At 54.1% G+C, this 27,082-nt stretch overlaps 1 protein-coding gene across 2 annotated transcripts in view; it reads right to left on the reverse strand.

Annotated features, from left to right (window-relative positions):
- Nucleotides 1-27,082, reverse strand: part of OSBP2 (oxysterol binding protein 2) — a 108,354-nt gene that overhangs the window by 23,870 nt on the left and 57,402 nt on the right. The window contains exon 1 of one of the 2 annotated variants that reach the window (XM_041003675.1): nucleotides 17,059-17,137. The exons of the other annotated variant lie outside the window; for it this stretch is intronic. Coding sequence (XP_040859609.1) covers nucleotides 17,059-17,137 — 79 coding nt within the window. Of the gene's footprint in view, nucleotides 1-17,058; nucleotides 17,138-27,082 lie in introns of those variants that run through there. 2 annotated transcript variants of the gene reach the window in all.

Genomic DNA, 27,082 nt, shown 5'->3' on the forward strand with positions numbered 1-27,082 from the left:
GGGCGTGATTGGCACCCTCACTGCCAACTTCACTTTGTTTCCTGTTCTATGTGTGTCCAGACTCCAGACACACTGGATGGCCTAGTTTCAGAAACAAGCAGCCTCCCTCATGGTTTTTTCTTTCTTTTTTTTTTTTATATGAAGGACATCTGCAACCCAAGATACAAAATTAAAACTAACCAACCAAAAAAAAAAAAAAAAGGCTTATTTTGAGAGAACAGATTTCTTCCTACATGGGCAAGCTGCCCGGGAATGGACAGGGCTGATTCTCTGGGCAGCAGCAGGCCAGTCGAGTTACATGAAGGGGTATGCCATGAGAGGGGGCTACTGCAGGGACCCAGGCAGCCAAGGAGTCCAAGGACCTGGCCCTTTTGACATTGGGCAAGGTGGGGCTGTAGGACATCCTAGCAGCCGCCTGCAGAAGGGAAGAGCCCCAGTAGCAGAAGCTGTGACAATGATATGAACAGAAAGCTGGAGAGGCCTGAGGCCTGGCAGGGCTGCGGAGGCCACAGGGAGAATCACAGGACTGGGCTTGGGCAGCCGGCACAGACATGCAGACGGTGGCACCTGCCCAGCCCTGAGCTACCTGTGATTGGCCACCTACAGCCCCAACACCCCTGCCATCCACTCCCATACTCCCACAGCAAGACTCAGGCTGCTCAGGCTCCCCGCCCAACCCCTCGCCAGCCACTGGTACCAGCCTGAAGTTGAAATCCCGTGGGGCTGTGCAAGTCCGCTGACCCGGAAGCATGCCCACCCTCCCGTGCCTTCTGTCAACTCCAGGTCACATGTGATTGCTCCATGCACCATCAATGCCATGTCCGCAGCCATGATGCTGTGTTGTCCAGGGGATGAGGACAAGAACAAAAGTCCGGACACGCTCCCTACAGGCAGTTTTTTCCCCCCCCCCAAGATTCATTTCTGTATCTGAAAGGCAGAGTTAAAGAGAGAGGACAGAGTGGGACAGAGCAATTTTCCAATTGCTGGTTCACCCTTCCAATGGCCACAATTCAGGGCTGGGTCAGGCTGAAGCCAGGAGTCTGGCATTCCATTCAGGTCTCCCACTTGGGCAGCAGGGGACCCACGCACTTGGGCCATCTTTTGTAGCTTTTCCAGGTGCCTTAGCAGGGAGCTGGACTAGAAGTGGAGCAGCTGGGACTTGAACTGAGACTCATGAGTGATGCTGACATTATAGGTAGCAGCTTAACTTGCTGTGCTACAACATCAAGTGCCTTTGAATATTTTTTATCTGGAGTTGGTAGATCAGATGAATACTGACAGATACAAGTAAAACCTTTCTGATGTGGTTTCCCTCCAATTGTAAAGACACTGGCATTCAATTTGCCAAAGCTTTTTGTTTATTATAAAGATTTATTTTCATTGGAAAGGCAGATTTGCAGAGAGAAAGAGAAACAGAAAGATCTTCCATCTGCTGGTTCACTCCCCAAATAGCTCCAATGGTTGGAGCTGAGTCAATCTAAAGCCAGGAACGAGGAGTTTTTTCTGGGTCTCCCACATGGGTGCAGGGTCCCAAGGCTTTGAGTCATCCTCCACTGCTTTCCCAGGCCACAAGCAGGGAACCGGATGGGAAGTGGAGCAGCTGGGACATGAACCAGCACTCATATGGGATTCCAGCGCTTGGAAGTGGAGGATTAGCCTATTGTGCCAGCACACTGGCCTCTGCTGACACTTTGAAGTGAAGCCCAGCAGGTGCACATGTAGCTTCTCTGCTCCCACTGTCCCCAGGGAGGAAAATTTCAAGGTGAGGAATTCCTGGGAGGAACAGCGAGCACCGACAGTCAGCCAAAGCCTCCCAGCGACACAGCAAAACTGGGTTTCCCACAGGAGGGAGAACCACATATTGCACCTGTAAATATGGGAACAGCAGTAACCAAAACAGAGGTGAGGAACACACATGGCCAGCAAGTCAGGAGACCAAGGTGACCAGTGTATCACACAGCTGAACAGCTTTCATGAAGAGCTGGGGTAGTGGTGGGGTGTGTGTGTGTGTATAGGTAGGTAGGTGGAGTGAGTGTGTGTGTAAGTAGGTAGGTAGGTAGGGGGCAGTGACACCAAAAACGAAGGAGCAGGTTGGCGAGGGAGGGCCTAGACATTGGCTTAGCAATTAAAATGCCAGTTGGGAGGCCTGGGAGTTCAAGTCCTGGCTCTCTGCTCGCTTCCAGCTTCCCGTTAATATGCTCCATGGGAGGCAGCCAGTGATGGCTTCAGTCCTTGGGTCCCTAGCTCTGCCCCTGTCCCCACTGAGACGGGTTCCTCACACGTACAGCCATGCCCCCAACATCTGCCTTGCTGGTTTAGGTACCAAGAGAAGCCTCAGATGGTTGAGCAGGCCCAGGGCGGGGCCACGAGGCACGACCGGCCAGCTCTGAGGACAGCAGGGACCACAAGGGAGCAAACAAGCAAGCGGTAAACGTTCTGGTCCTCAGACTCAACCATGCCGTCGGAGAAGACCTCAGACCCCGAAAAGTCCACTAGTTCTGGCTGGTAGGGCAGTGGCTGCTCGGCTGCAGGGAGCCACCTAATCCTGATCCTCACCCTACACAGTGTCGGACCCCCGGTGGCTGGGCTGGGCTGCCCAACATCCGCGTCACATTCACATCTCTCCTGGAGCTTCACGGTGTGACTGTATCTAAAGGGGCAGACACAATGAGGATGACATCACATTGGAATCCAGGGAGTCCTGTACCCCCAAAGATGGGGGTCCATGTAAAGCAAGGAGAAAAAGCAGTGGGTATTTAGTGTAGCGATTAAGCCACTGCATGGAACAGCTGTGTCCTATATTGGAGGACCTAGGGTTTTGCCTGCCTGCCTGCCTTCCTGCCTTCCAGATTGATTGGTTTTTATTTGAAAGGCAGCATTCCAGAGGAGACAATGATATCTTCCATCAGCTGTTTCACTCCCCACGTGGCTGACAGAGCTAGGCCAGTCCAAAGCCAGGAACTTCTTCCGGGTCTCCTACATGAGTGCGGGGGCCGAGGCCCCTGAGCCAGCCTCTGCTGCTTTCCCAGGCTACAGCAGGGAGCTGAATGGGAAGTGGGGCAGCCAGGTCTTGAACCAGCTCCTGGTTTTAGTGTGACCCAGTCTCGGCTACTGTAGGGATTTGCAGAGTGAACCAGCAAATGAGAGATCTCTGTCAAGACTCAAGAGATGCCTGAGGATAGAGGAGTGCTGTGTCTACCAGCCAAGGATTACTGGTGGCTCCGGGAGCTGACAGGGGCATGCGGGCAGCTTCTCCCCTTTTGAAGCCGGTAGCCCAGCATCTTCTGGGCCAACTCGAGCCTTCTCCTGAGGACCCTTATGACTCTATGGTGCTAGGAAGGAGCCAGGGTTCTGGGGCCAGAGGTGCTGCAGCTGACTTCTTGGAGGGCTTGGACGAAGCATTTTGGTTAACAGTTCCTCCCGGAAGCACCCGGTGTGTGGCTGGCATAAGAGCTTGGGGCCCCAAGTCCATCACATCCTCTGCCCCCTTTCCCTGGCTGAACTCATACCCACATACAACTGTTTCCAGTTCTCTCCCAACCACGGAGGCTCAGATTTGGGGGAGCCCCTATGTTTACTGGGTACTCCCGGTTCAGGACTCCCCTAATTCCTCCTCCCCAGTCACCTTCCACCCCTCCAGGGCCAGGACCCTCTTTCATCACGAAGTTCCTCAGGAAGGAGGAGAAGGTTGCCATAGCAACAGCTGGTACCAGGTGAACTATTTTTAGAAGTGGTATTTTTTTTCCCCTCATCTTTGGAGGAAAATGGATCAAGTTTCTCAATGAGGGAAGCCCTGTTTGGGGGAAGGTGGTGGGGAGGGAGTAGCGCTCTGAAATGGAGAAACCAGGGGGCTGCACATGCTGCTCTTGGCTAGGGACAGAAGTAGTCACACCCCATTTTTGCACTGCCCTGTCTTTGGTTGGGGGAGGGGGAGAGCTGGCTATACCCTCCCCCTGTCAGTTCTTCAGCCGGGGGTCAAGGGTAGAGACTGCTCTCCAGACCTGTGGCTTGGAGGTGAGAGCAGGTCTGAGAGAGAGAGAGAGAGAGAGAGAGAGAGAGAGAGAGAAAGACTGACGGACTGACTGGGGAAAAGGGGTGGCGCTCATTCACAGCTTCCCATAGCTCCGACCGCATCCACACCACCCCTGGCACCAGGCGCTAAGGAATGGATGGGAGCACGGGGAGGAGCCTGGGGGAAGATGGCCAGCACCTGGAGCACCTGGAGCACCTGGAGCAGATGCTGGGAGCCAAGTTGGGGGGGATGTGCCTGCACCCCTGGGGTACAAGCAGGCCTACACCTCCCATTATGCGCTTTTCCTTTCTTCTTCCTTCCGCTAGGGGGCCCCAGTGGCTCACAAGGATGCTGAGGCCCTGTGGGGTTGCCTCTCCTCTTTCATTGCCCTGAGACTCCTCAGTCCTGGGGTCCTCTGCTAGCCTCCAGCCGAGAGTAGGGGACCCTCAGGGGTGCCAGGATGTATCCTAAGAAGGTGGCGGCTTCTTTGAACATAAGGTTCATTGACTCACTTTGCTCCAAGCCTGCACACCCGGCCCCTAAGGGGAGACCATCCACTGTTTACTGGCTTCAATAGCCAGGGCAGAGCAGAGGCATAAGCCGGGAGCCTGGAATTCCATCAAGTTATCCCACGTAGGTGGCAGGGGCCCAGGCACTCCTGCTGTCCTCCATTGCCTTTCCAGGAGCATGTTGGTGAGGAACTGGATTGGATGCAGAGCATGTTGGTGAAGAACTCAAACCAGTGGAATGCTGGCCTTGCCAGCAGCCAATGAAATTACCGGACCACAGTGCTAGCTCTATTTATAAATTTACCCTTTAATTCCATTCCCTGAACTTTGGGAAGCTTGCCCATCTACAGCCCTCCCTCTCCTTATATTTGGGTTCAGTGCCTCAGAGAGGGCAGGAGTAGCGTGCTGGGACTGGGTGGGTGGGTGGGGGCAGGTGCAGGGGCCCTAGGATGGGAGCAGGAGGTGGGGGACAGTCGGTACACCTGCATCACAGGGAACGAGAGGGTGACAGGCAGGGCGGCAGGTGGAGGCCTCAGTCAGGCTCAGACTGACATGGAGACCACCACACGTTCCTGGACACCAAAGCAGGTCCACAGAGGCACTGGCCAGAACCCAGGAGGATGGCAGGTCTGCCTTCTGCTAGTGGGCCCTGCACTGGTCTTGCAGTAGGTTCTGCCAGAAACACAATTGGTGATTCAAAAAAAACAAAAGAAAGAAAAAAAATCAAGCAACGCCCTATTTTTTTGGAAACACCATGGTGTAACCCCTACCCCCTGCTTCCTCTGGAGGAGGCTCTGAGGGCCTTAGAATGCAGGTCAAGAGCCAATCTGATGGAGAATCAGGTAATCATAAATAAAACAGCGCACATTCCTGGCAGGTGGATCGGAAACAGCAGCCCTGATGCTGGCATCCTTGCGCGTCTGCTCTCCTATGGTCTTATGGGGCAGCAAGGAACACAGGGCTTGGAGGAGGATAACGAAAACTGCCGGTCTCCTCTACTCCCCTCCCTCTTGCGGGAAGGAAGCAGGATAGATAAATGAATTAAAACCTAACAGGTGAAAAATACAGAATGTCCAACAGAGCCAGTGGAGGGCTGTGGCTGGGATGCAATCCCTGGCTCGGCAGTGCTCAGGGCATGCATGGCTCCAGACAGCTAGGCCACCCCTCATGGGAGGAACAGGTGCAGTGATGGGAGTTCAAATGCCAGTTCTGGCACCTGCTACAATGCCCAAAGACAACCTAGGGCCTGCACCCACCTCAGTGGGCAGACAATATACAGACCCACGTGAGCAAGTGTTTCACCAGATGTCAATACGAGCTTCTTTTTCCAGGTCAAAGCAAGAGGGTAGTCAATTCTCAGTCAAGTACCTGTTGAGCCACATGGCAGATGGCACAGATCTGTCTCAGGTGAAACTGCTAGCTTCCATTTTCCTGGCCTGAAATCAACCACTGTGGCTTATCTTTGGAAACCATCTGATGTCCCCACAACCTTACCTGCGAGTTTTCCACAGTGGGGTTGGGGTGTAGGGTGGGGGAAGAGGCTCTAGGCATCAGTGACAGAAGACAAAAGCTACAGAGAGGGAGAGACAGATCGTCCATCCTAAATGGCCACTGCAACTGGGGCTGGGCCAGGCTGATGCCAGAAGCTTCTACCAGTTCTCCCACATGGGTGGCAATTGCCCGAGGACTTTGGGCCATCCTCTGCTGCTTTCCCAGGTGCCATTAGCAGGGAGCTGGATTGGAAGTAGAGCAGCCGAGACTTGAATCAACACCTATGAGATGGGATATGCTGGTGCCCTAGGCAGCAGCTTAACCTAAGCAGGGGTCTACAAACTTGACTCTGAGCTGCTAATGGGAACAGTGAGACCCAGGGGGTCATTCCTGAGATGGCCTGACTCCAAGGTTTCTGTTCCCGGGCTGGGTCCCTATTTTTCATCTTTTATGTACCCTGGCCAGTATGCTGAGTGGGTAGACCCTCAGCTGCAGGGCTGGCTGGTCCATCCTCAGCCTGTCTGGGACTGTGTGAGGGGGATCTCCCTGCTCTGAACCTACGGCAACTACCGGGAGAAGAGAAGCCCCTGGGGACTCTGAGTCCCCGTGTGGCCTCCCTTCGCCTACCTCCCCCATGTCTATGCCTACTGGGAGGAGGCGGGCTCGGCTTGGTGGAAAGCCACCCAAGCAGTTTTTGCAAAGGAAGAAAAATCAATCTCAAAATAATGAGGCTGCTGACAAGCCCATCTCTAGGAGCGAGGCTGCTCGGGAGGCGCCTGGCCCAAGACAAATGAGGCGGGATGTTGGCCAGATCCCTTCCCAGGGAAGGCAAGAAGGAAATCTCAGCTGCACCTGCTCACCCAACCTCACTTGGAATTCTTGGCAGTCATGCATCTTACTGTTAGAAAAATTTTTGGTGTGTTCGCATCTAAAATAAATGGACACTTGAAATTCCAAGCACTGATGCTCTTTGTCAATTGAAAGGAAAGGGAGAGGCTGGGGCACACAGTGGGCAATGGCAGGTATATGTGGGGGGCTCTTCAACTGGGGTCTAGGGTTTGCAGCTATTCCCTGAATCCAAAGGGAGACACCTCAAAGTCTGAACAATGCCAGGTCCCTGGCCGGTCCTTCTCCCACAAGCCACCCGGGCGATCTTTCACACAGGCGGAGGGGCTAAAGGAGACAGCCAATGACACACATATTGCCCCGTGTGATGTCACAACACAATCCAGCAAAAACCGCAGCCTCCACAAGCATCCAATATCCTTGGCCAAGTATCTACCCGGGCCCCACTGCCGCTGGGCCCCACAGTGGCCTGGGTGGGCTTGTATTAAGATAGGTTACTCTGGGCCTGGCACAATAGCCCAGCAGCTAAAGTCCTTGCCTTGCACATGCCAGGATCCCATATGGGCGCCGGTTCATGTCCCAGTGGCCCCATTTCCCATCCAGTTCCCTGCTTGTGGCCTGGGAAAGCAGTTGAAGACAGCCCAAAGCCTCAGGACCCTACACTTGTGTGGGAGACCTGGAAGATGATCCTGGCTCCTGGCTTCAGATTGGCTTAACTCCAGCTGTTGAAGTTGCTTAGGGAAATGAACCAGAGGATGGACAACCTTCTCTCTCTTCTCTGTGGATCTGACTTTACGGTTAGAAATAAATAAATCTTAAAAAAAAAAAAAGACCTCACTCCACTCCCAATTCCAGCTGATGTGTACCCCAGGAGGCCCCGGGTGAGCATGTGGGAGACCCTGAGTCCCAGGTTCCTGGCTTGAGCCTGGCCAAGCTCTGGTTGGCACAGGAATTTGGAGCGTGAACCAGAGAATGAGAACTCATACGATTGTTAAAAACATACAAAAAATGAAACGATATGAAAATGCCAAAAAAGATCAATATAAATAGCTAAGCAGTGACGTAGGGGATAAACAGATGCATTTATGAGTGGTAATACTCTAATTCTTTAACCCCAAAAAATTGCATCTATTTTTTAAAAGGATTTACTTCATTTATATCAAAGAATTACAGAGAGACCATGCATCTGTTGGTTCACTCCTCAGGTGACACAATGGCCAGGGCTGGATCAGGCTGAAGCCAGGAGCCAGGAGCTCCATCTGGGTCTCCCACATGGGCAGCAGGGCCCTAAACACTTGGGCCATCTGCTGCTGCCCTTCTCAGGCCATGAGCAGGGAGCTGGATCATACACGAGGTAGCCAGGACACAAACTGGCACCCCTACTTGGCTGCCAGTGTCTCCCCGATGCCAACGCCCAGAACTGCTTTTATTTATTCGAGAGGCAGCCAGACAAAGGGAAAAAAGAGAGACAGATACACACAGGCTGACAGCTCGCACGTGAGCTCGAACCTGCTGCCTCACTCCGCAGGTGCTTACAACAGTCAGGCCTGGGCTGAGGCTGCAGCCGGGAACTGAGAATGTAACCTGGGTCTCCCGCAGGAATGGCAGGAACCTGAGTGACCTGGGGGCCCATCATCGCTGCTCCCCGGGGTCTGCGTTAGCAGGAAGCTGGGTCAGCAATCAGAGGTGGGTGAACTCGGGGACACTAACAAGGACTCAAGAGTCTTAAACAGTAACTTTTAATAGCTAGGCCCAGTGCTTCTGTCTCTTGAGTAGTTTGCAAGTGCTAATTATCTTTGCATCCTACAGGTGGCGCTCAAATGACCTCGTGTCCCCTCGCACTTTCCCACAATTTTCCTCTGGTGAATTCTGCCCTTGGTTAACATGCATGCCTTTTCTACTTAGCTACCAATATTTAAGCCTCAAAACACACATCAAACTTGAATGGACATTCCCATGCTAGATCTAACAAAAATTACAATCAATCCCAATTTCTTTGCCATATGGATACTAAAAATTATCGAGACTATATCTATACACAGAGATAATAATTTTAAGAAGCCAAGTTTTTCTCAAAGGGAATAGCAGCTGCTCAAGATGCAGATAGGTCATAACAAGGCATAAGTACACATCCAACAGTGACTGCAACCCACAGCACAGACAACACCAAATGTCAACAAGGCCATGCAGTAACCTGAATGTCCCTGTGATGTTAGTGGGGTGAGAGAATACAGGTCACTGTCTCAAACACTTCTTCATTTTTATTAGAAAGGCAGATATACAGAGAGGAAGAGAGACAGAAAGATCTTCCATCCACTGGTTCACTTCCCAGATGGCCACAATGGCAAGTTGAGCCCATCCAAAGTCAGAAGCTAGGAGCTTCTTCTGGGTCTCCCACACAGGTGCAGGGTCCCAAGGCTTTGGGCTGTCCTCAGCTGCTTTCCCAGGCCACAAGCAGGGAGCTGGAAGGGAAGTGGAGCAGCCAGGATATGAACCGGTATCTGTATAGGATCTCAGCAAATGCAAGTGAGGATTTAGCCACTAGGTTCTCAACTATTTATTGCACTTGCGCGTGCACGCACACACACACACACACACACACACACACACACACACACACACACACACACACACTCAGAGCTTTGCCTTTACCCCAACAGTTCTGATCTTTGACACCCAGCCAAGAGAAAGGAAAGTGAATATCAACATAAAGACTCGCACAAGAGATGCCTACTGCCGGGACAGCTGTGATAACGCCCCATGCCAGGAACAGCACAGGACACCGTGACTGGAGGAGGCACCAACTACAACACGCTCACGCAGAGCAATAAGAAGTGCCAACGGGAGCCACACAACAGCATGCAAGAACCTCGAGAACACCCTGCTGTGCGAAAGCAGCCTAACGTTCCCGAGTGCCCTGTGCGATTTCAAGTGTACAAGAGTCTAGAAGAGCTGAAAATAAAGCAGTCGCGGTACCGTCCCGGGGCTGGGTGGGGAGGGAGGGCCTGTCTGTGACAGGCGGCAGGTAGCTAAGTCCTTCATGTTCACAGGGCCTGACTGCTCTACTCAAATAATGGTGACCAGAAGATGGTGCCATTCATGATCGAAACATTTTACAAAAAGACACACGTTGCTCCTTGGTTAGTGACATGTTGAAGTGTTTCTCAGTTTTAATTTGGGGGGTAGTGGATGGGTGTTAAGGAAACTGATGACTTCCATTTACCACGCACTTAAAAATAATAATGAATAGGGGGCAGTAAATACGTTGGTTGAGATGCCTGCTTCTCACAGGGAAGTGTCTGGTTTGAATCCTGGCTCTGCTCCCTACTGCCAATGCATCCCTGGGGCTGCTGTGGGCACTGAGCTCCTGAGCCAGCCAATGAAGGCTCTGTCTCTCACCTCTCAAGCAAATAGTTTCAAATTTGTTTTAGAAAATGAAGCAGTTTGGGGCCAGCAGCAGTGGTTCAATAGGCCAATCCTCCACTGGCAAGCGCTAACATCCCCTAATGGCACTGGTTTGCATCCCAGCTGCTCTACTTCCCATTCAGCTTGCTGCTTGTGGCCTGGGAAAGCACTCAAGGATGGTCCAAAGCCTTGGGACCCTGCACTGATATGGGAGACCCAGAAGAAGCTCCTGGCTCCTGACATTTGAATGTGCCAAGCTCTGGTCATTACAGCCATTACTCTCCTTTTCTCCCTGTAACTCTGGCTTTCAAATAAAAACAAGCCTAAAAAATTTTTAAAAACCAGTGCTATTAAACCCTGGTGCAGGTGTGTGGGGAGACTTGTTGGCTGGGTTTGACTCCATTTATTACTACATAGGTGCAAGCCAATTCCATTTTTTGGAAAATAGAAGACAGGGATCTCAAACTAGCTGGGCCACAGGGTGGCAGAAATGAAGGGGTGTGGGCCTGGCGCGGTAGCCTGGCGGCTAAAGTCCTCGCCTTGCACACACCAGGATCCCATATGGGCGCCAGTGCTAATCCCGGCAGTCCCATCCAGCTCCCTGTTTGTGGGCTGGGAAAGCAATCGAGGATGATCCGGGGCCTTGGCACCCTGCATCTATGTGAGAGACCCAGAAGAAGCTCCTGGCTCCTGGTTTTGGATTGGTGCAGCTCCGGCAGTTGCGGCTGCTTGGGGAGTCAATCAATACAAGCTCTTTCTCTCTGTACATCTTACTTTGCAATAAAAAAAAATTAAAAAACAAAAAAGCAAATGAAGGGGGTGTTAGAGCTCTAGCACAATGTGACGCGGGGCCTAGGTCCTGGGGGTGGGGATGCTGTGTATGCTACACATGCCAGGGTGGGGATCTCTCTGCAAAACCCAGTCACTGTGTTTGCTTTTTAAATCTTCTCCTAGATGCTTATTTTTCCACCAAATTTTCTGTAACGAATGTGAATACTCAAGGTAACCAGGGGAGGCGAAATGCCAGAAACGATTTTAACGGAGGCAAGTGCACTGCGGTTAAGATGCCGTTTGGAATGATGTTCACATCCTGTCCCGCAGGGCCCGGGGTTGAGTCCTGCTCTCACTCCCTACTCCAGCTTCCGGCTCCCAAGCCTCCTGGGGCCTGGGGGAGGGCAGAGGGGACAGCAGGTGATGGCTCAAGTGCTTGGGTGCCTGCCACTCACATGGAGGACCCGGGTTCAGGTCCCGGGCCCTTAACTTTAACCTGGTCCAGCTCCAGCATTCTCTGGCACTTGGAGAGTGGACCAGATCTCTGTCCCTGCCTCAATCAAAGAAAACAAATTCAATTCCATCAAAGAAAGCAGTCAAATGGCAAGGATTTGGGACTGTGCCCTCTAAGCTCTATCTCTAGTGGGTTCCGGGGTGTGTGTGTGTGTGCGCGCGCGCGCGCGCACCGTGGCTTCCTGCTGTATGGCCATGTGTGCTCCAAGACCCCAATTACCCAGTGTGCAGTTGAGGGACTGGGAAGATCACCCTTTAAGATCCCATATCCACACGGTTTTCCTTTGTGTGGATATTCAAGCCCCTTTCAAGTCAACGTGACCAATCACCCATTAACAGCTCCCTCTGGGGGCGGGGAGAATATGAACGTGAGGCTACATCTCCTGTGGGAACCAGCACTCAGTGAAGCCCAGCGTCAGCTGCAGACACACTGGGTGATGCTTAGGGGGTGCTGCTACAACACAGTACCCCTCTGCCAGCCAGCACCACCCCCGGGGACCTCTCCCCTCCCATCCAGAATGCCGGCCTGCTTCAGAGGCCCCCCGAGGCCAACTGCTGTCTGAGATGAGCTGCTCTGCTACAGCCGGCGAAGTACAGTTACTGGTTTGGTCGGCCGTTCTGACGGTTGGCCAGCGGCCGTCTGCAGCCACTCGCAGCTCCTGCTTCTCTGAACCCCAGGCTGCTAAGGATAAGGAGCCAAGGAAGGGCAGAGGGGTCAAGATGGGGAAGGCAGAAATCTAGGATCCTCCTGGGAAAAGCATGCGTGACACTCCCCGTCTCCCCACGTTTTAGCAGGGGTCCCAGCACACACAGAGATGGCCATGCAGAGAGGCAGCCAGGATTCGGGAGGCGCCCAGCTAAGGTCGGCCACTGGACTGTCTCCCACAGAGCTGACCTTGCATGCCCATTGGAGCAGCAGTAGCCACTGCCAGACTTGAACCTCTGCATCTGGGGGGACCCTGGGGAAAGCTGAAGAGTGGGTGAGCACTGTTCAGTGACTGTGGGGCAGGCTGGCCATGGGAGCAGGGGAGCAGGGGAGCTACAGGGGACCACACACACAGTCAGGAGCACCGTCCCCCCATCCTGCCCTAACCTGGGTTTAATGCTTAGCCATGGCTGCCTTGGTGGGCCTCTGCATTGTCCTTTGGCAGTTGGTTCCCACGGATGGCAGAGTAGGTCTTGCTAGGGGGTGACAGTCCCTGGGGCTGGGATGCGGGGACCAACCCCTGTGAACACCAAGCACCCGGGACCGTTGGGCCAGTGTCTGAAGTACCATCAAGTGCAGCCCTGCACAGCACACACCAGCTCTCCTTCCACCGTTCCTCCCCTTGTGTTCCCACACAGCTGCAGCAGCTGACCAGCCGCGACCCAGGCATCGCACAGGCAACAAGTCAGCCGGTGCTAATGGCGCCCTCTTGTGGGATGGTCAGGTGCTCAGTTGCAACACATCAACCAAACACATCAAGTTACACCTGATGGAAGACTGGCTCAAAACTACTTCAAGTAGGACGAGGGAGGCTCTGAAAAGCAATTGCCACAAACCATGTATCCATGGGCATGCTTCACATGGTGGTGGAGGGGGCGGGGCTGGGGTGCCAACAAGAAGCATTCACATCCTTGAACTTGGCAGCGGCTGCACTGTTGGGAATTGGTCCCAGGAGGAAACACACAGGGAAACCGTCCGTGGCACAAGAATAGATCTGGCGGCAGTCTGGCTTACAGGAACCCAACCAAGGGAAACGCCCTTTCTTTCCCCCAGCCGCCCCACGGATGCTCACCCACACCAAGCCACGCGACACAGGCGGAGGGGTCAGCGTATAACCCTTAAACACAACAGACACATGCCCAGTACACAGAGGAAGTTCTGACATTGGGGATGGGGGGGCATGGAGGGAGGTGGGCTTAGGAAATGACCTCCCCGAGGCCTAGGAGCACCTGCTAAGTGGGCAGCGAGCTCAGGCCTCTGTTTTGTGTGTGAGTCTAACCCAGACCCACTGCAACAATCCACCAGTGAGGGGGAGGGGTATTTGGAAGGAGGCACCCTAGGGCCCCAACCAGCTGTCCAGGCAGCCTCTTTGGCGAGGAATTGATCTCCTTACCAGTTCCTTCTGTGACTGCCAAGGATGCTGGCCACTCCAGGCTGAGGATGTGGTGGGTACTGTCCAGGTTTGGTGGAAGACATGTGTCAGGTAGCACACATCACAGGCAGGACGCACGCACATGATCGGGAAATGCATCTTTGGCAGCCTGGTGCCCCGTCAAGGAGTCTGTCTGTGCATGACTCATCTGGGCTGACGGCACACTGCTGTCACAGCTTTCCCAGGAAACTGGTACGACTCATCGGTGCGTCTGTGGTAGGTGAGGCCTTACCCCGGAGCTGCCCTCTGATGCGAGACAAACTGCCCAGTCCAGTGGGGCTTCTGGGCTGCAGCTCAACCCCATGCAGCCAGACCCAGGCTGCCCCTTCCTCGGGAGTAGCCCAGAGAGATCCCTGTCCCCATTTCCCTGTCTACACGGAGACCCTGTGCACTGCCTCAATACCCACTAAGCCTCCCACTCTGCGCCCCACTCTGGCCTAAGTTAGGGTCACCTGCATTAGCCTGGCACATGGGCAGCCCCCCTCTACTCTGTCTTCGCAACAGAAGTCATTGTGTCATCTTCAGGGTCACCCTCATGGTTCCTGCTCAATGTTTCAGCCCCCCAGCCCCAGGCCCACCAAACGCTGCTCTCCGAGCCAGTCTACTTCCATGGAGGCTGTGTACAAGTGGCTCCCCCAACACCACCCCCATCACAGCACCATCCTCATCCTCTTCATCATCAGGATGGATGGCAGTGGCTTCATCACCACCATCCTTTTCCTCCTCATCATGAGCAGGACAGCAACAGCATCACCATCATCACCATCATCACCATCATCACCATCACTGCCACATCATCATGATCGCCATGAGCAGGTTGGGGACTTTCCTATATGTTCTCACTGTCAGGCTGGTTTAACTGACCAAGTGGAATTCTTAGCAGCCCAAGCACAGATACAGGTCCTGCCATGTGGCCTATCCGTGGGAGACTGCCTTGCTTCCAGGGGACACACTGAGTGTCCCCAGTGAGGGGGCACTCTGGTGGGGCAGAAACAGGGTCATTGCTACTTTGAAATCTCCTTCTGTAAACCATTCTCACTCTCCAGGGCTGGCCTCCCCACTCATCTGTGCTCTCTGGACTCACTGCGCTGGACCTCCCCGCCAGTAAGCAGGCTGCCCATCTGTGCCAAGATAGCTGCCTGGCCCAGTTCACCCAGTCACGGCGTCGGCTGCCATTGCAATGAATCTTCCTGAGTCCACTATGCCATGGGATGACCCCTACGCCATGGGATGACCCCTACGCCACGGGATGACCCCTATGCCACAGGATGACTGGGATCTGTGTTATGGACTGCTAGTGATTTTCATCCAGGATTGGATGTTTTCCCATTCCCAAGGTGGTTACCGCTAGGGCCTCAGCCACCACCCCAACTTAAAAGCTTGGAGAGTGGAGGCAGCCATTTAGTCCAGTGGTGAAGACACTCAGACACATCTGCATTCCCAACCATTTGATACCTGGCTCCGGCCCCCGCTCGTGCCTCCACTTCCTGCAAATGTAGACCCTGGGTGGCAGTGGTAGATGGGCTTCTGCTGCTGGCATGGGAGCCCTGGACAGGGCTTTGGCGCCAACGCAGGCCAGGCCATTTAGGAGTGCTTAGGATATCGCAGCAGGTGAAACTGCTCTCAGATGCATAATTAAAAAAAAAAAAAACAAAAAACAAAAACAAGACAACTCCAGCTTCTCTCATAAACTCCATTCTAGATGCCGAGGTCCACCAATACATACACCTGAGCAGATGCATGCCTGTTGGCCCTGGGGGCCCTGCAAGCCCGAAGCTGAGTCCTGGTTCCATCAGGCCCTGGTACTGTGCTTCTCGGCATCACAGGGCGGGCAGCAGGCACTGCTCCAGACAGACCCTGTGCCAAACACACCAGCTCAACGGTGGGACACAAAAAATTGGCCCATCCTCCCCACCCCCAGCCCAGCTAAGCTGCTTGTCTGTTCCCCTCTGCGGGACCCTCCCCCTTCCCTAAGCCAGCAGAAAACAGGTGGGCACCAGACCTCCGTTCGCAGCCAATCCAGACAGCAACATGGCAGTGGAAGGCAGGCCATTCAACACCTTAGACCAACCTTCTTTTTCACCGAACGCTATGGTTCACCCTCGGCGTAAACCTGTCCCAAGCCATCCTCGAAACACCAGCTTAAGCTTTCTGCAACCCCATCGCTGTTTCACAAACATGGAAGCTGAAATCCAAAGCAAACGCTGGAAATAAAGCACCATTCTCCAAACAGACCCGTTTAATCACCCCCCTCAAACCCTCCACACATGTGTTAGATGAGACTCACCAGCAACTTTGTTTTAAAAATTACTTCCAAGATGAGGGCTGCGGTGTATCCACTCCTAATGGGATAAACTGCCAGTAGTCACTGCCCAGGCACCAAGTTTGGGCCCGTGGGTCCGTGCGGAGGTGGATTCTGGGGGGAAATGTGTGTAAAAACCCGACCTGCGCAGTGAGCTGAGACTCAGGAAGCCCGCCAACCCTGGAGGGAGTCGGGAGCCAGGGCCTTAAGGGGCCCTTAGCACCACCGAGTCAGCTGGCGGAGTTTAATTAACAAGGTTTTATTACAGATCAGAGGGCCGTTTGCTTCTTAAAGGCGCCCGTTTGTGATGGATTCGTGTAAGGTGAAATTACGGGCCTCTGTGTCTTTCAGAGTTAAAGGCCCTTCATTCCACACGCCCTCCACCCCCCACAGAAAAGGCTCAACGAAATAATCACGGCCAAGGTATCAGCTCCAGCAGGTGCGGCTGCAGGCAGCAGCTTGGCGGCCAAGGTCCCCCGCCCTCACCGCCGCCCCATGTGCTCTCGGACTTGCCTACCTGCACACCCCCACAGCCAGGGGGAGAGTCATTCACGACCCCAGGAGCCAGGGTGGTGAAAACGGAACCGCGTTCTCCACGCTCCACCCTAGTGGGTCCTCGCCCCCAAACCTCTAGGAAGAGGGTCCTGCACTGACCTCAGGCCGACGCACCCGGGACCAGGTGGTTCTGGGAGCCAGGCCCTGGTCCGTGAAGCCAGGGTTCCAGGGAGAGTCCCAGGGGGAAGGCAGGGGGGACGGGTGGATTCAGCACCGTCCGCCACTTTGCCCCTTCGTTCCAGAAAGCTCTACATTTGATTTCTTCTCTGCAGAGGTTAACCGGACCGCTACCTCTCCAGCCGCAGCACCCCCTCTCCAAAGGCGCCCCGTGCGCAGGGCGAGTGCGGGTGCGCACCGGCGGGGTGCGGGGCCCAGGGATTCCCCGAGGCTCCCCCACGCCGCGAGACAGTGACATCAAAGGCTCGCGTGGACCAAGGCTGCAGCGGAGCCCGGCGCGGGATGGAGGGGATGTGGGGAGTGGGGTGGGAGGGTGGGGGGAAGCCGGGCGGCACTAACCCTTCTTAAATTTATTCAGGCAGCCGGAGCTGCAGAAGGAGCGCACGGAGGCCGTCTCCCAGCATCCGCGTCCCTTCATCCCCGCGGCGGGGCGGCCTCCGGGCAGCCGGGCGCTACATGATGCCGTGGCCCCGGGTGGGGGCTCGCACGGACGCGCGCGCAGCTCGGCGGGCCGCCCGGCGGAGGCGGACGCTCGCGGGTCCCGGCGCCGCGTTACCACAATGCACCACTGCCGCCGGCCCGGTACACCGGCCGGTTAACCCCGTCGGCGCCGCGGGCCGGGGGGTGGTCTGGGTCCTAGCCGAGCGCCAGCGGCCACGCGGCTTCCCCCTTGCCTCGGGTGCGCGGCCACGGCTTGCGCGCACCACCTGCTCACCCGGACCGACCTCGCGGGCCATCCTGGGCATCGGGCAGGCTCCCCCTCCTGACGTCACCTTGCAATGCGAAAAAATGCAAGCGCGGGTGCCGCCCCCTGCAGCAGCGGGCTCAGTTCGGCGGGGCGGGCAGGTTGGCTTGCACACTCTGAGGGTGAGGATGCCCTTGGGAGCTCGGGGAGATTCCTGGTTACCGGGGCGGGAGGAAGGGAGGGCAGTGCTGAGTCCTGGTCACCGACTAACCCCGCCACCACCCCACGGCGGCTGACGCACCTGTATCAGGACACCTGCAGCCAGGACACCTGGCTACCGGCCTGGGATAGAGGCAACAGGGAGGCTTGGCTCCCATGGGCCTCTACCACACCGGCTACCTGCGCCCAAAGTTCGCTGAACAACTTTCGTGAGGGGCGCGCGGCGGAGGCTTCTCCAACTCAACTGTCAACCTCGCGGATCCCAGAATCCCCTGGGCACCAATGTGGCACCCTTCCTTTCTTCCCTCAGCTAGTGGGGCCGCCAGCCTCCCCTGTGCGTGGGTTAGACTTCTGAGGGGTTGCCTCTTGCCTCCCCTGTCCCTTACACTCCCATCCACTTGGCCAGCACATCTGCCTGATCACTTCCCTCACCTCCCACCCCTCGGGGGGCCTGCCACACCCTCATCTTGCCCAGGGAGACTTACAAAGTTCAAAGTCATTAAGCAAGTGATTCTGCACCCTCTGGGGTCCCCACAGCCAAGGTCCAACCTGACAGTCCTGCTTGGAGATGTGTCCGGGGGCAGGTCTCCGTGGCCTTCCAGCCCCCGTAACTATGATGATGCGGCCTTACCTATCCGACTCCCCATCCCACTGGCCCCAGATGCACTGATGTCCCCCTGGGCTTCTCATAGCTTCCTCCGCCCCCCAGACAAGAGGAATAAATGGGGGCAGGGGGCAGGATGGGAACTGCAAGGCTTTGGGAAGATGCTCAGATACCCACAAGGTGACTTTGCAGAGGGTCTGCGGCAGCACCAAGAATAAATTCAACCCAGGATATTTAAGCCGTTTCTCCTCTGCCCAATCACGGCTCGCAGCTGGAATGACCAGTTGCTGCTCATGTGAGGATGGCGTGCAGCCGGGCTGGCCACAGGGCACCAGCTGCTCCTGGAGTGAGAGCCGCAGGCTGCAAAGGCAGAGCTGACAGGGGACTGAGTCCGCTCTGCCACATGGGAGACTCAGAAGAAACTCCTGGCTCCTGGCTTCGGATTGACTCTGGCCACTGTGGCCACTTGGGTAGTGAGCCAGTGGATGGAGGATCTTTCTGACTTTCCAAAAAATTAAATAAATAAATAAATAAAATTTAAAAATCTTTAAAAAGGAAAGAAAGCAGGTTAATCCTCTTCCTGTGGTGTTGGCATCCTTTATGGGCACCAGTTTGAGTCCTGGCTGCTCCACTTCCCATGTAGCTCCCTGCTTATGGCCTGGGAAAGCAGCAGAGAATGGCCCAAGTGCTTGGGACCTTGTATCTGCATGGAAGACCCAAAAGAAGCTCTGGCTCATGACTTCAGTTCAACTCTGACCACTGCAGCCATTTGGAGGGTGAATCAGTGGATTGAAGACCTGTCTCCCCTTCTCTCCATAAATCTGCTTTTAAAGTATGAATGTGTGTGTGTGTGTTAATTATATTAACTGAGTTGTTTGAGAGGGAGAGAGATCTCCCATTCATTGGTTCATTTGCCACAGCCCAGGCTGGGCTGAAGCCAGGAGCCAAGGACTCCATCCAGATCTCCCATGAGGGTAGCAGGGATACCCCCTTGCCCCGCATCACCAAGAATCTGGAATCAGCAGCTGAAGTAGGAAATCTAGCTTAGGTACTCGATGTAGGATGTGGGCATGTGAACCACTGGGTTGAACACTCAATCCCTTAAAAATGCATTCTCAACTCAAGAACACTTTCAACTTACAATGGCCTTATCAGGCCATGACTCCTGTTGGCAGAGAAAGGGGTCCCCTGGTCACTCACGGGGCAGCACTGGGAACATGTTTGAGGTCTCTGGGGATGTGGCAGTGAACAGAGTCCTACCCTATGCTCCAGTGAGATGAGCTGGATTAATTTCAAACGGACAAACAGGAAATCACAGGAACACATTAGGGTGCCTGCATCTCGCAGCAGCAGCAGACCTGGGCTTGGGTTTGGGTTCCAGCTTCCGGCTAATGCATACCCTGGGAGGCCACAATGATGGGTTCCTGCCGCCCCCTATGGAAGATCTAGATTGCATTCCTGGCTCCCTTGGCTGAATGCAGGCCGTTTGGGGAAGTGAAATGGTGTGTGTGGGAGGGGGGAACTGTGTCTCTCAAGTAAACAAATTAAAAATAAACAAAAAAATCCAAATGGATGTGTGTTGTGGTACAGTGGATTAACCCGCAGCTTGTGTCCTATAAAGAATGCCTGGGGTCCTACCAGTATTCTGATCCAGCTTCCTGCTAATGTGCCTGGGAGGCAGCAGGTGATGGTTCTGCCACCCAAATGGGAGACGTGGGTGGAGGTGGCAGACCTGGCTCTTCACATTGGCCTGGCTAGGGGAGTGAAGGCGGGTGGGGAGGGTGAATGAGCAGATGGACAATCTGTCTCTGGGTTTTTCAAATGCCTACATTAAATTATCTATGTTTAATGTATGTGTGTGCGGGTGTGTGTGTGTAATAGTAGGTGAGTGCTTAGTTGACCAACTTCATAAAATATTACAAAGCCATACTGGCACACAAGAAAGGAGTCCCTAAAAATAAGTGACTACATTTCGATACAAAATTCTAGGGGAGACGGGAGGGAAGGCAAATAATATTTGTAATTGTGAGGAAACTACGCATGTGTGGATGTCTGAGCCTAAGAGACCCACGGCTGAATATCCTTGACCCTGGATTTTTTCCTTGCCCAGGACCCAGCACCCAACTCTGGCTGCCTGTTTCCTCGCCCGCGTCCCAGGCCACACTGTAGACCCCTTGTGTGCTGGGACTTCAACCTTTACTTTTCTCAGCCGCCAATATGGCCGAGCACGTGGCAGGTGCACAGCTAGACTGATGGAAGTGATGGACTCCTGCAGCTTAATCACTTGTTGAGGGTGCTGATGTAGCCCAGCCCAGAGAACCACGCCACCCTCCCCCCTTAGCCAAGACTTGCTGTTGCAGTCCCAGCTTGGATTTCTGCTGTATAGCATCTCACAGGCCCCTTGCCCCTCTCTAACCTGGCCTGCATGGAGGTGGACCCAGGCGTGGGATCCTCCCAGGAGCTAAATCCAGTGGTGGCCTCCAGACCTGACGGGGAGAGGTGGGGGCTAATGATCTGAATCCCCTAACCCCACCCCAGACCTCAGGCTTGTCACTCACAAGGGGCCGGGGGGAGGGCGGGCCCAGAGGACAGCCCCTGCCCTCCTTCTCCATGTTAGTTTTAGTTTGCAGGAGGAGTCCTCCTGGGGTCTGAAATGCAGGCACATGGAGGTGGGGCAAAGATCTCAAGAACAAAAGCTCTTTACAAGAACAACTTACCGTTAATTGTTTTAGATCAGAAAAAATGGAATTAGAGAGCAGGCACTGTTCCACAATGCCTGTTAAAAGGGGAATGTTTAGGAACGGTGCTGAGGCCTGGCCTGGTCACATTGGCCCTGTGCCTTTGCAGGGGTGGGGAGCGCCAGGCCCTGGGCAGTGTAAGACCCCTGAAAGCATTTGGTCTGGGTCCAACAAGGCAGCTGTTAGCGGGATGCCAACTTCCACAAACCTGTGCAGCAGGCTACTGTTTAAGTGGATCATTTTGCACGGTCCTCGGAATGACCAAATGACCCCTGGTGGAATCAAAGGTTCCCCAGCCCTTCGGAGAGGGAGATGCTGTGTCAGTGGGGAGCCGGGTCTGGGAGGCTCTGCCTTGGAACAAGGCAGGTATGTGTCTTTAAGGCCACGTGGGCAATCGGGGTAATTGGGGCCAGTTCGTCAGGCAGGTGCAAGGCCACCGGCCCCTTCTCAGCTCTCCATCGGCAGCCCTGGCAGTTATCCACCCCAAGACGCCCTGCTCGATCAAGTCCAAATACTGCATAGGCCAACAAATCCCTGCCACACATTGACAGGGCTGATATTCCATTTGTTTCTTCCCACTGGTTTCTTTCTTTGCATTTCTTTAAGCAAGTGACAACACAAGAACTGAAAATATAAATTGATCACACCATGTCCTCCCTGCTTCTTTGTTGGCTAGGAAAACAACCGGAATGAAAGCAGCCTTAACACCCTCCCTTTAAAGCATATTAAACTGGTCAAAAATGTCTTTAACAATCAGGGCGTACAGCCAGCGAGATCAGGGTCGGGAGTGAGGTGCAGAAGCTCCATGCCCCCTCCCCATCAAGGTGCGTCACAGCTCAGTCATCAGGGCCTTTAAGGAAATGATGGAAAACAAAAACAAACACAAACAAACAAAAATTCTGAAAGTGAGAGAACTCTTCTACCTGATGGTTCACTTGCCCAAATGCTCTCAGCTGTGAGGGCTGGGCCAGGCACCCAAGCAGGAGCCTGGAACTCCACCCAGGTCTCCCTGGATCCCAACGCCCATCAAGGGGTCAAGGTGTGGGGTGCAACTGTGAAGGTTGGCTTGGCAACCAAGTCCTGTCAAAGTTGACTTCTCCCTGTGAGGTGGGGCAGCAGGCAGGGCCCCTATGGTTAGTAAAGTTCAAGGTCAGGCTTTGTTCTGAGAGTAAGTAAAGTCCCAAGAAGGGTCAAGTATGCAATGTTTTAAGCCTCCCACTTCCATTTCCATCCCATGCCCCACGACTGAGAAAGTAAGCCTGTGTCTTTGGGACGCTTAGAACACAAGCATTGGAGGGGCTGGCGCTGTAGCACAGTGGGTTAAGTTATTACCTGCAGCACTGGTATCCCATATGGATGCTGGTTCGAGTCCTCAGCTGTTCCACTTCCACTCCAGCTTTCTGCTAATGCGCCTGGGAAGGCAATGGAAGATGGTCCCCAAGTCCTTGGGTCCCTGCACCCACATGAGAGCCCAGGGGAAACTCCTGGTCCCTTGGCTTCAGCCTGGCCTACTTCTTGCTGTTGTGACCATTTGGGGAGTGAATCAGTGGGTGAAAGATCTGTGTGTGTCTGGCCTTCCCTCTCTGTAACTCTGCCTTTCAAATAAAGAAATAAATACCTTAAAAAAGAAAAAAAAAAAACAGCACTGGGAATTGCCATAGTGACACAGACACTACCAAGAGTCAGAAAGATAAGCAACTGAGAGAAAACGACTTGCACAACACGTCAGCAAGGTAGGAACACGTCACCATAATGAGCAGGCGCGGCCAGAAGTCTGCGCCAAAAACCACAAATATCCAAGGGGTAAAGTGAAAAAGGATCTGTGTATCCAAGCCACGACATGTATACTCCGGCTGTTGAACAGATAAACGCATACTCAACAGTCATAACAGAAATGCAGAGTGCCTGGAAGCCTTTTGGTTTGTTTGTCAGAATGACAGAGGATAAAAAGAACACCGATTGGCCTCTCTGGGGGGTAGGGAAGGGGAGGGGAGCGCGGAGTGGAGGCCTTCCTTTGGGCTGACAAATGGCTTGTGTCTGTTGCTCTGTGTCCCACGTGTGTGTGCCTGGAACCCTCCGGTCCCAGTCCTAGGAGTATACATGATGGAAAAACCCCTGTGCACAAAGGAGAAAAAGGTTCACTATAGAACAGAAGGCAAAGACCCCAAGCATCATCCCTCGGGAGAACGAGGGGGACATTTCTCCATCCCAGGGTGCCATGACGAGACCTGAGCACCCATGCTGCTGCCAATTCCAGCCTCGAGCGCGCGTGTGCCAATGGGAGACAGGAGGGGATGGCCTGGGTACTTGGGTTCTGGCTGTTTGCATGGGAGACCTGGCTGGAGCTCCTGGCTCCCAGCCGCAGCTGTCACAGGCATCCGGGAGAGTGGACCAGCAAACCGGAGCTCTCTCTGCATCTCAGTCTCTCTCTCTCCTCCACGTCTGACTTGAAAATAACCAATCAACCAATAACAATTAAAAAGAAGGGAGGTGGGTGGGAAATAGTTACAAAGTGAACATGTGGCACAACTGTTAGTATGTTACTGCTTGGATAGCCTCTGGGGTGAGGTGCCTGGGTTTGAGCCCAGGCTCTGCTCCCAAGTCCAGCTTCCTGCTAATGTATACTTCGAGAAACAGCAGCAGGTGATGGCTCACGGACTTACGTGAGGCTTAGGCTTCAGATTTTGTGCTGGTTCACTGCCTGCCATCATCTGCTGCCTTCGCAGGCAAGTTAGCAAGAAACCAAGTAGCCAGGATTCGAACTGGTACTCTGATAGGGGATGTAGAGTTGCTAGAGGCAGCTTAACTCACAACACCACCACATGAGCTTCTTCTAGCTGCCACCCATGTAGGTGACCGGATGGAGTTCGGGACTCCAGCTTTGGCCTGGCCTGGTCCTGGTTCTTGTGGGAATTTGGACAGTAAATCTGGAAGTGTAAGAGCTCTGTCTCTTAGCCTTTCAAATAGTTGGAAAATCACATAAACATTAAAAAAAATTCTTTGTATTTATTGGAAAGGCAGATTTACAGAGAGAAGGAGAGATAAGGAGAAAGGTCTTCCATCTGCTGGCTCACTCCTCAAACGGCTGCAATTATCTGGAGCGAGCTGATCTGAAGCCAGGAGCTTGTTCCGAGTCTCCCGTGTGGGTGGTAGGGGCCCCAGGACTTAGGCAGTCCCAGGCAGGGAGCTGGATGGCAAATGGAGCAGCCAGCAAGGACATGTGGGTTGCCAGCACTGGCAGGCGAAGGATTAGCTGTCCCCTCATATAAACATTTTTTTAAAAATAAAAATGAGACTGGCCTATTTGTGTTGACAAGAGAAATCTCCCAAATATAGTGGTCACAGGGGAAAAAACCATCTGCTCATCACTGTGCATAAAATGATCTCAATTGCATGCAATGATCTATATGCATGCATATGTGCATGGGTGTGTGGGCGTGTGTACTTATATGGCTTTGTGAATGCATGGGAACGTTCTAGAAAAAGCATTGCTGTTAGCACACGAGTGGGTGTCTCTGGAGGCCAAACATGCCTCCATTTTATGCCAGGTATTTCAGAATCCTGTCCATGTCTCACAATCAGGTAGTTTCCTAACCCAAAGTCATTTCTCTCCTGTTCATGGAGAAACCAAAAAACCTGTAAGGGGCTCTCTCATGGAGCAAGGTCAAGCATGAAAGGAGAGTGCACACCGGGGGAGTTTTTGAGCAGGAGAACCCGGGACGGGTTGTGGAAGGGGAGAGGTCATGTGAGAGAAGCCACCACATCAGTGCACACGGGACCAACCTGGCAGACAGCAATCAGACAGGGGCTGGATCATTTGGCGCATGAGCGGCACAATCCCCAGGAGGCGGAGGAGCAGCGCGGCCCATGGCGACGGGCCCTGCAAAGAATGGACAGGGCTGCAGCCGGATGTGGGGGTCACAGGGAGGCAAGCTGCAGGCCTCAACCCACCCCATCTCCACCCCTAGGCTCCTAGCAGCTCACGGGGTACCAGAGACCTGGAGAATTGCATTCAAACACCTGGGAGGGATGCTGTGACCCCATGGTGGGAGGATCTGCAAAGGTTTCAGAGGTGGAGAGAAGGTGTCACAGGTGAGCGAGGATGGGAATGCAAGCAAAACAGACACACACACGTGCCGAGCCACTCTGGAAGCCTGTGTTCCCGTGTGTAGGGTTCTTCTTGGGCTGGGCCAGGGATGCAGATCACAGTGGTCCCTCCTCTGGGGACCCCTTTGCTTCCTGGTAGTCTGTTCTCAGGGCCATTCTCTTCCCACTCCCTGTTGGGGGCCCTATGGACAGCCTTCACTTCCTCAGCCCTAAGTCCCACCCCTTCCTCTGTTGAGGTCTCCCCCTCCCATGTTCTAGACCTCTGTGGCCAGCTGGCTGCCTCCCACACTTCGCTTGTCCCCAGGAGGGACCCACCATCTCTCCTCTGCTTCCTCAGTTGGGACCACCTGCCTCTGGCCACATGATTCTTTCCATCCCCAGGCACAGGCTGCAGGCAGGATTGCAAACGCCTCTGGCTTGTCCCTCTCTTGTAGTGCCCATGCGCAGCAGTTCCCAACTCCTTTGCAATGGCTGGCCGTGACACATTCTCTTCTCCACCCCTGGACCAGCCACCCACTCTGCTCAGGTTCAAGGTCTCAGCCACCAGACAGGCTGCCACAGGGACAGCTCCATCAGTTCCCTGTCATTTCCCTTCCAGGGACAAGTTCAAGTTCGAGCTCCTATACAAAATCACAGCCTACCAGGCCTCAGCTCTGTGGGCCTCACAGCACTCTCCGCTCCTGGCCTCGGTTCCCCTGGCTGCTGCCTCCTCCCACATCTTATTTTATTTCATTTTGAGAGAGAGAGAGAGATCTTCCATCTACTAGTTTACTCCCCTAGATGGCTGCAACAGCTGGAGCTGAACAGATCCAAAGCCAGGAGCCAGGAACTTCTTCCAGGCCTTCCACGTGGGTGCAGGGGCACCTGGGCCATCCTCTGCTGCTTTCCCATGCCCGTTAGCAGGAAGCCAGATGGGAGGGGGAGCAGCTAGGATTTGAACCGGTACCCACCGGAGATGCCAGTAGCACACAGGAAACAGCTCCAACCCCTAGAAGGCTGTTGAAGGAAAGTGTGTGTGCAAAGCTCCTATCACGCCCTTCCACCATGCTCAGGCACCCCCACTGCTACCCACGTCCGTCTCCTCCGGCAGGCTTAGAAACTATTAGAAACCCATTCTGCAGTGTCAGAGGCCAGAAAGCCAACATGTTGGCAGGGCCATGCTCCCTGTGATGGCTACCAGAGAGGAAGTTGCCTCCCTTGCCTCGGGTGGTTTCAGGTAGCCCTGGGCAACCCATGGCTTGGCAAGGTGGCCTCGCTGTCACCTCAGTCCCCAATCTCATGTGGCCCTCTCCGCTCGCTGAGTTTCCCTCTTCATACAAGAACACAAGACACCCCAGACCAAGGTCCTATCTGTACGACGTGACTCCACCTGCCAAGTCTCTATTTCCAAGCAAGGTCACATTTGTGGGCTCAGGGGAGACACAGGTCACTCCACAAAAGTCACTGGTGCCCAGCACTGCACCTTGCCAGCAGCAAAGCTCATCAAGAACAGTTGCAACAAGAGCAGAGTGTGCATTCCTAGAAAGATTTCCCTGCTTCGAAGCCCCCAGAGGCGAGTCTGAAAGGGGCTCTTGGTAGGATAAAGTAAGTGACAGCAGGACTGGAGGGAAAAGGACAGAATTCCCAAGGATACACAGCAGGAAAGCAAACAGGGCCTGGTTTCAGGCACTGCTGTGGGCAGCAAAGAGTTGAAGGGCACAAGCAACTAGGGTTCAAGTGGGAGACACCTGAGAAGCTAGGGAGCAGTGACGGGAAATGGCAGCGGGGAAGAGGGGTTGGAGCAGTATGACTGTGAGAATGGCGCCCAGTTCTGCACCATGAAACGGCCATTCCATGAAAGCCCTAAGCTCACGGGTACACTCGAGCGTAAAATAACCACTGGGCAGGGACGGGGAGGGGGAGAAGGCGGGGGTGGGCAAAGTGCAGGGCAGCTGTGAGGGCTTGTCACTCACTTCCTAAGAGGATTCCAGTTCACAGGCAAACAAGCACATCGTCTTCCATCAGTGCCTG

Source organism: Ochotona curzoniae, unplaced genomic scaffold (genome assembly GCF_017591425.1).
Source record: "Ochotona curzoniae isolate NIBS_2020 unplaced genomic scaffold, NIBS_Ocur_1.0 scaffold_274, whole genome shotgun sequence".
Lineage (NCBI taxonomy): Eukaryota > Metazoa > Chordata > Mammalia > Lagomorpha > Ochotonidae > Ochotona > Ochotona curzoniae.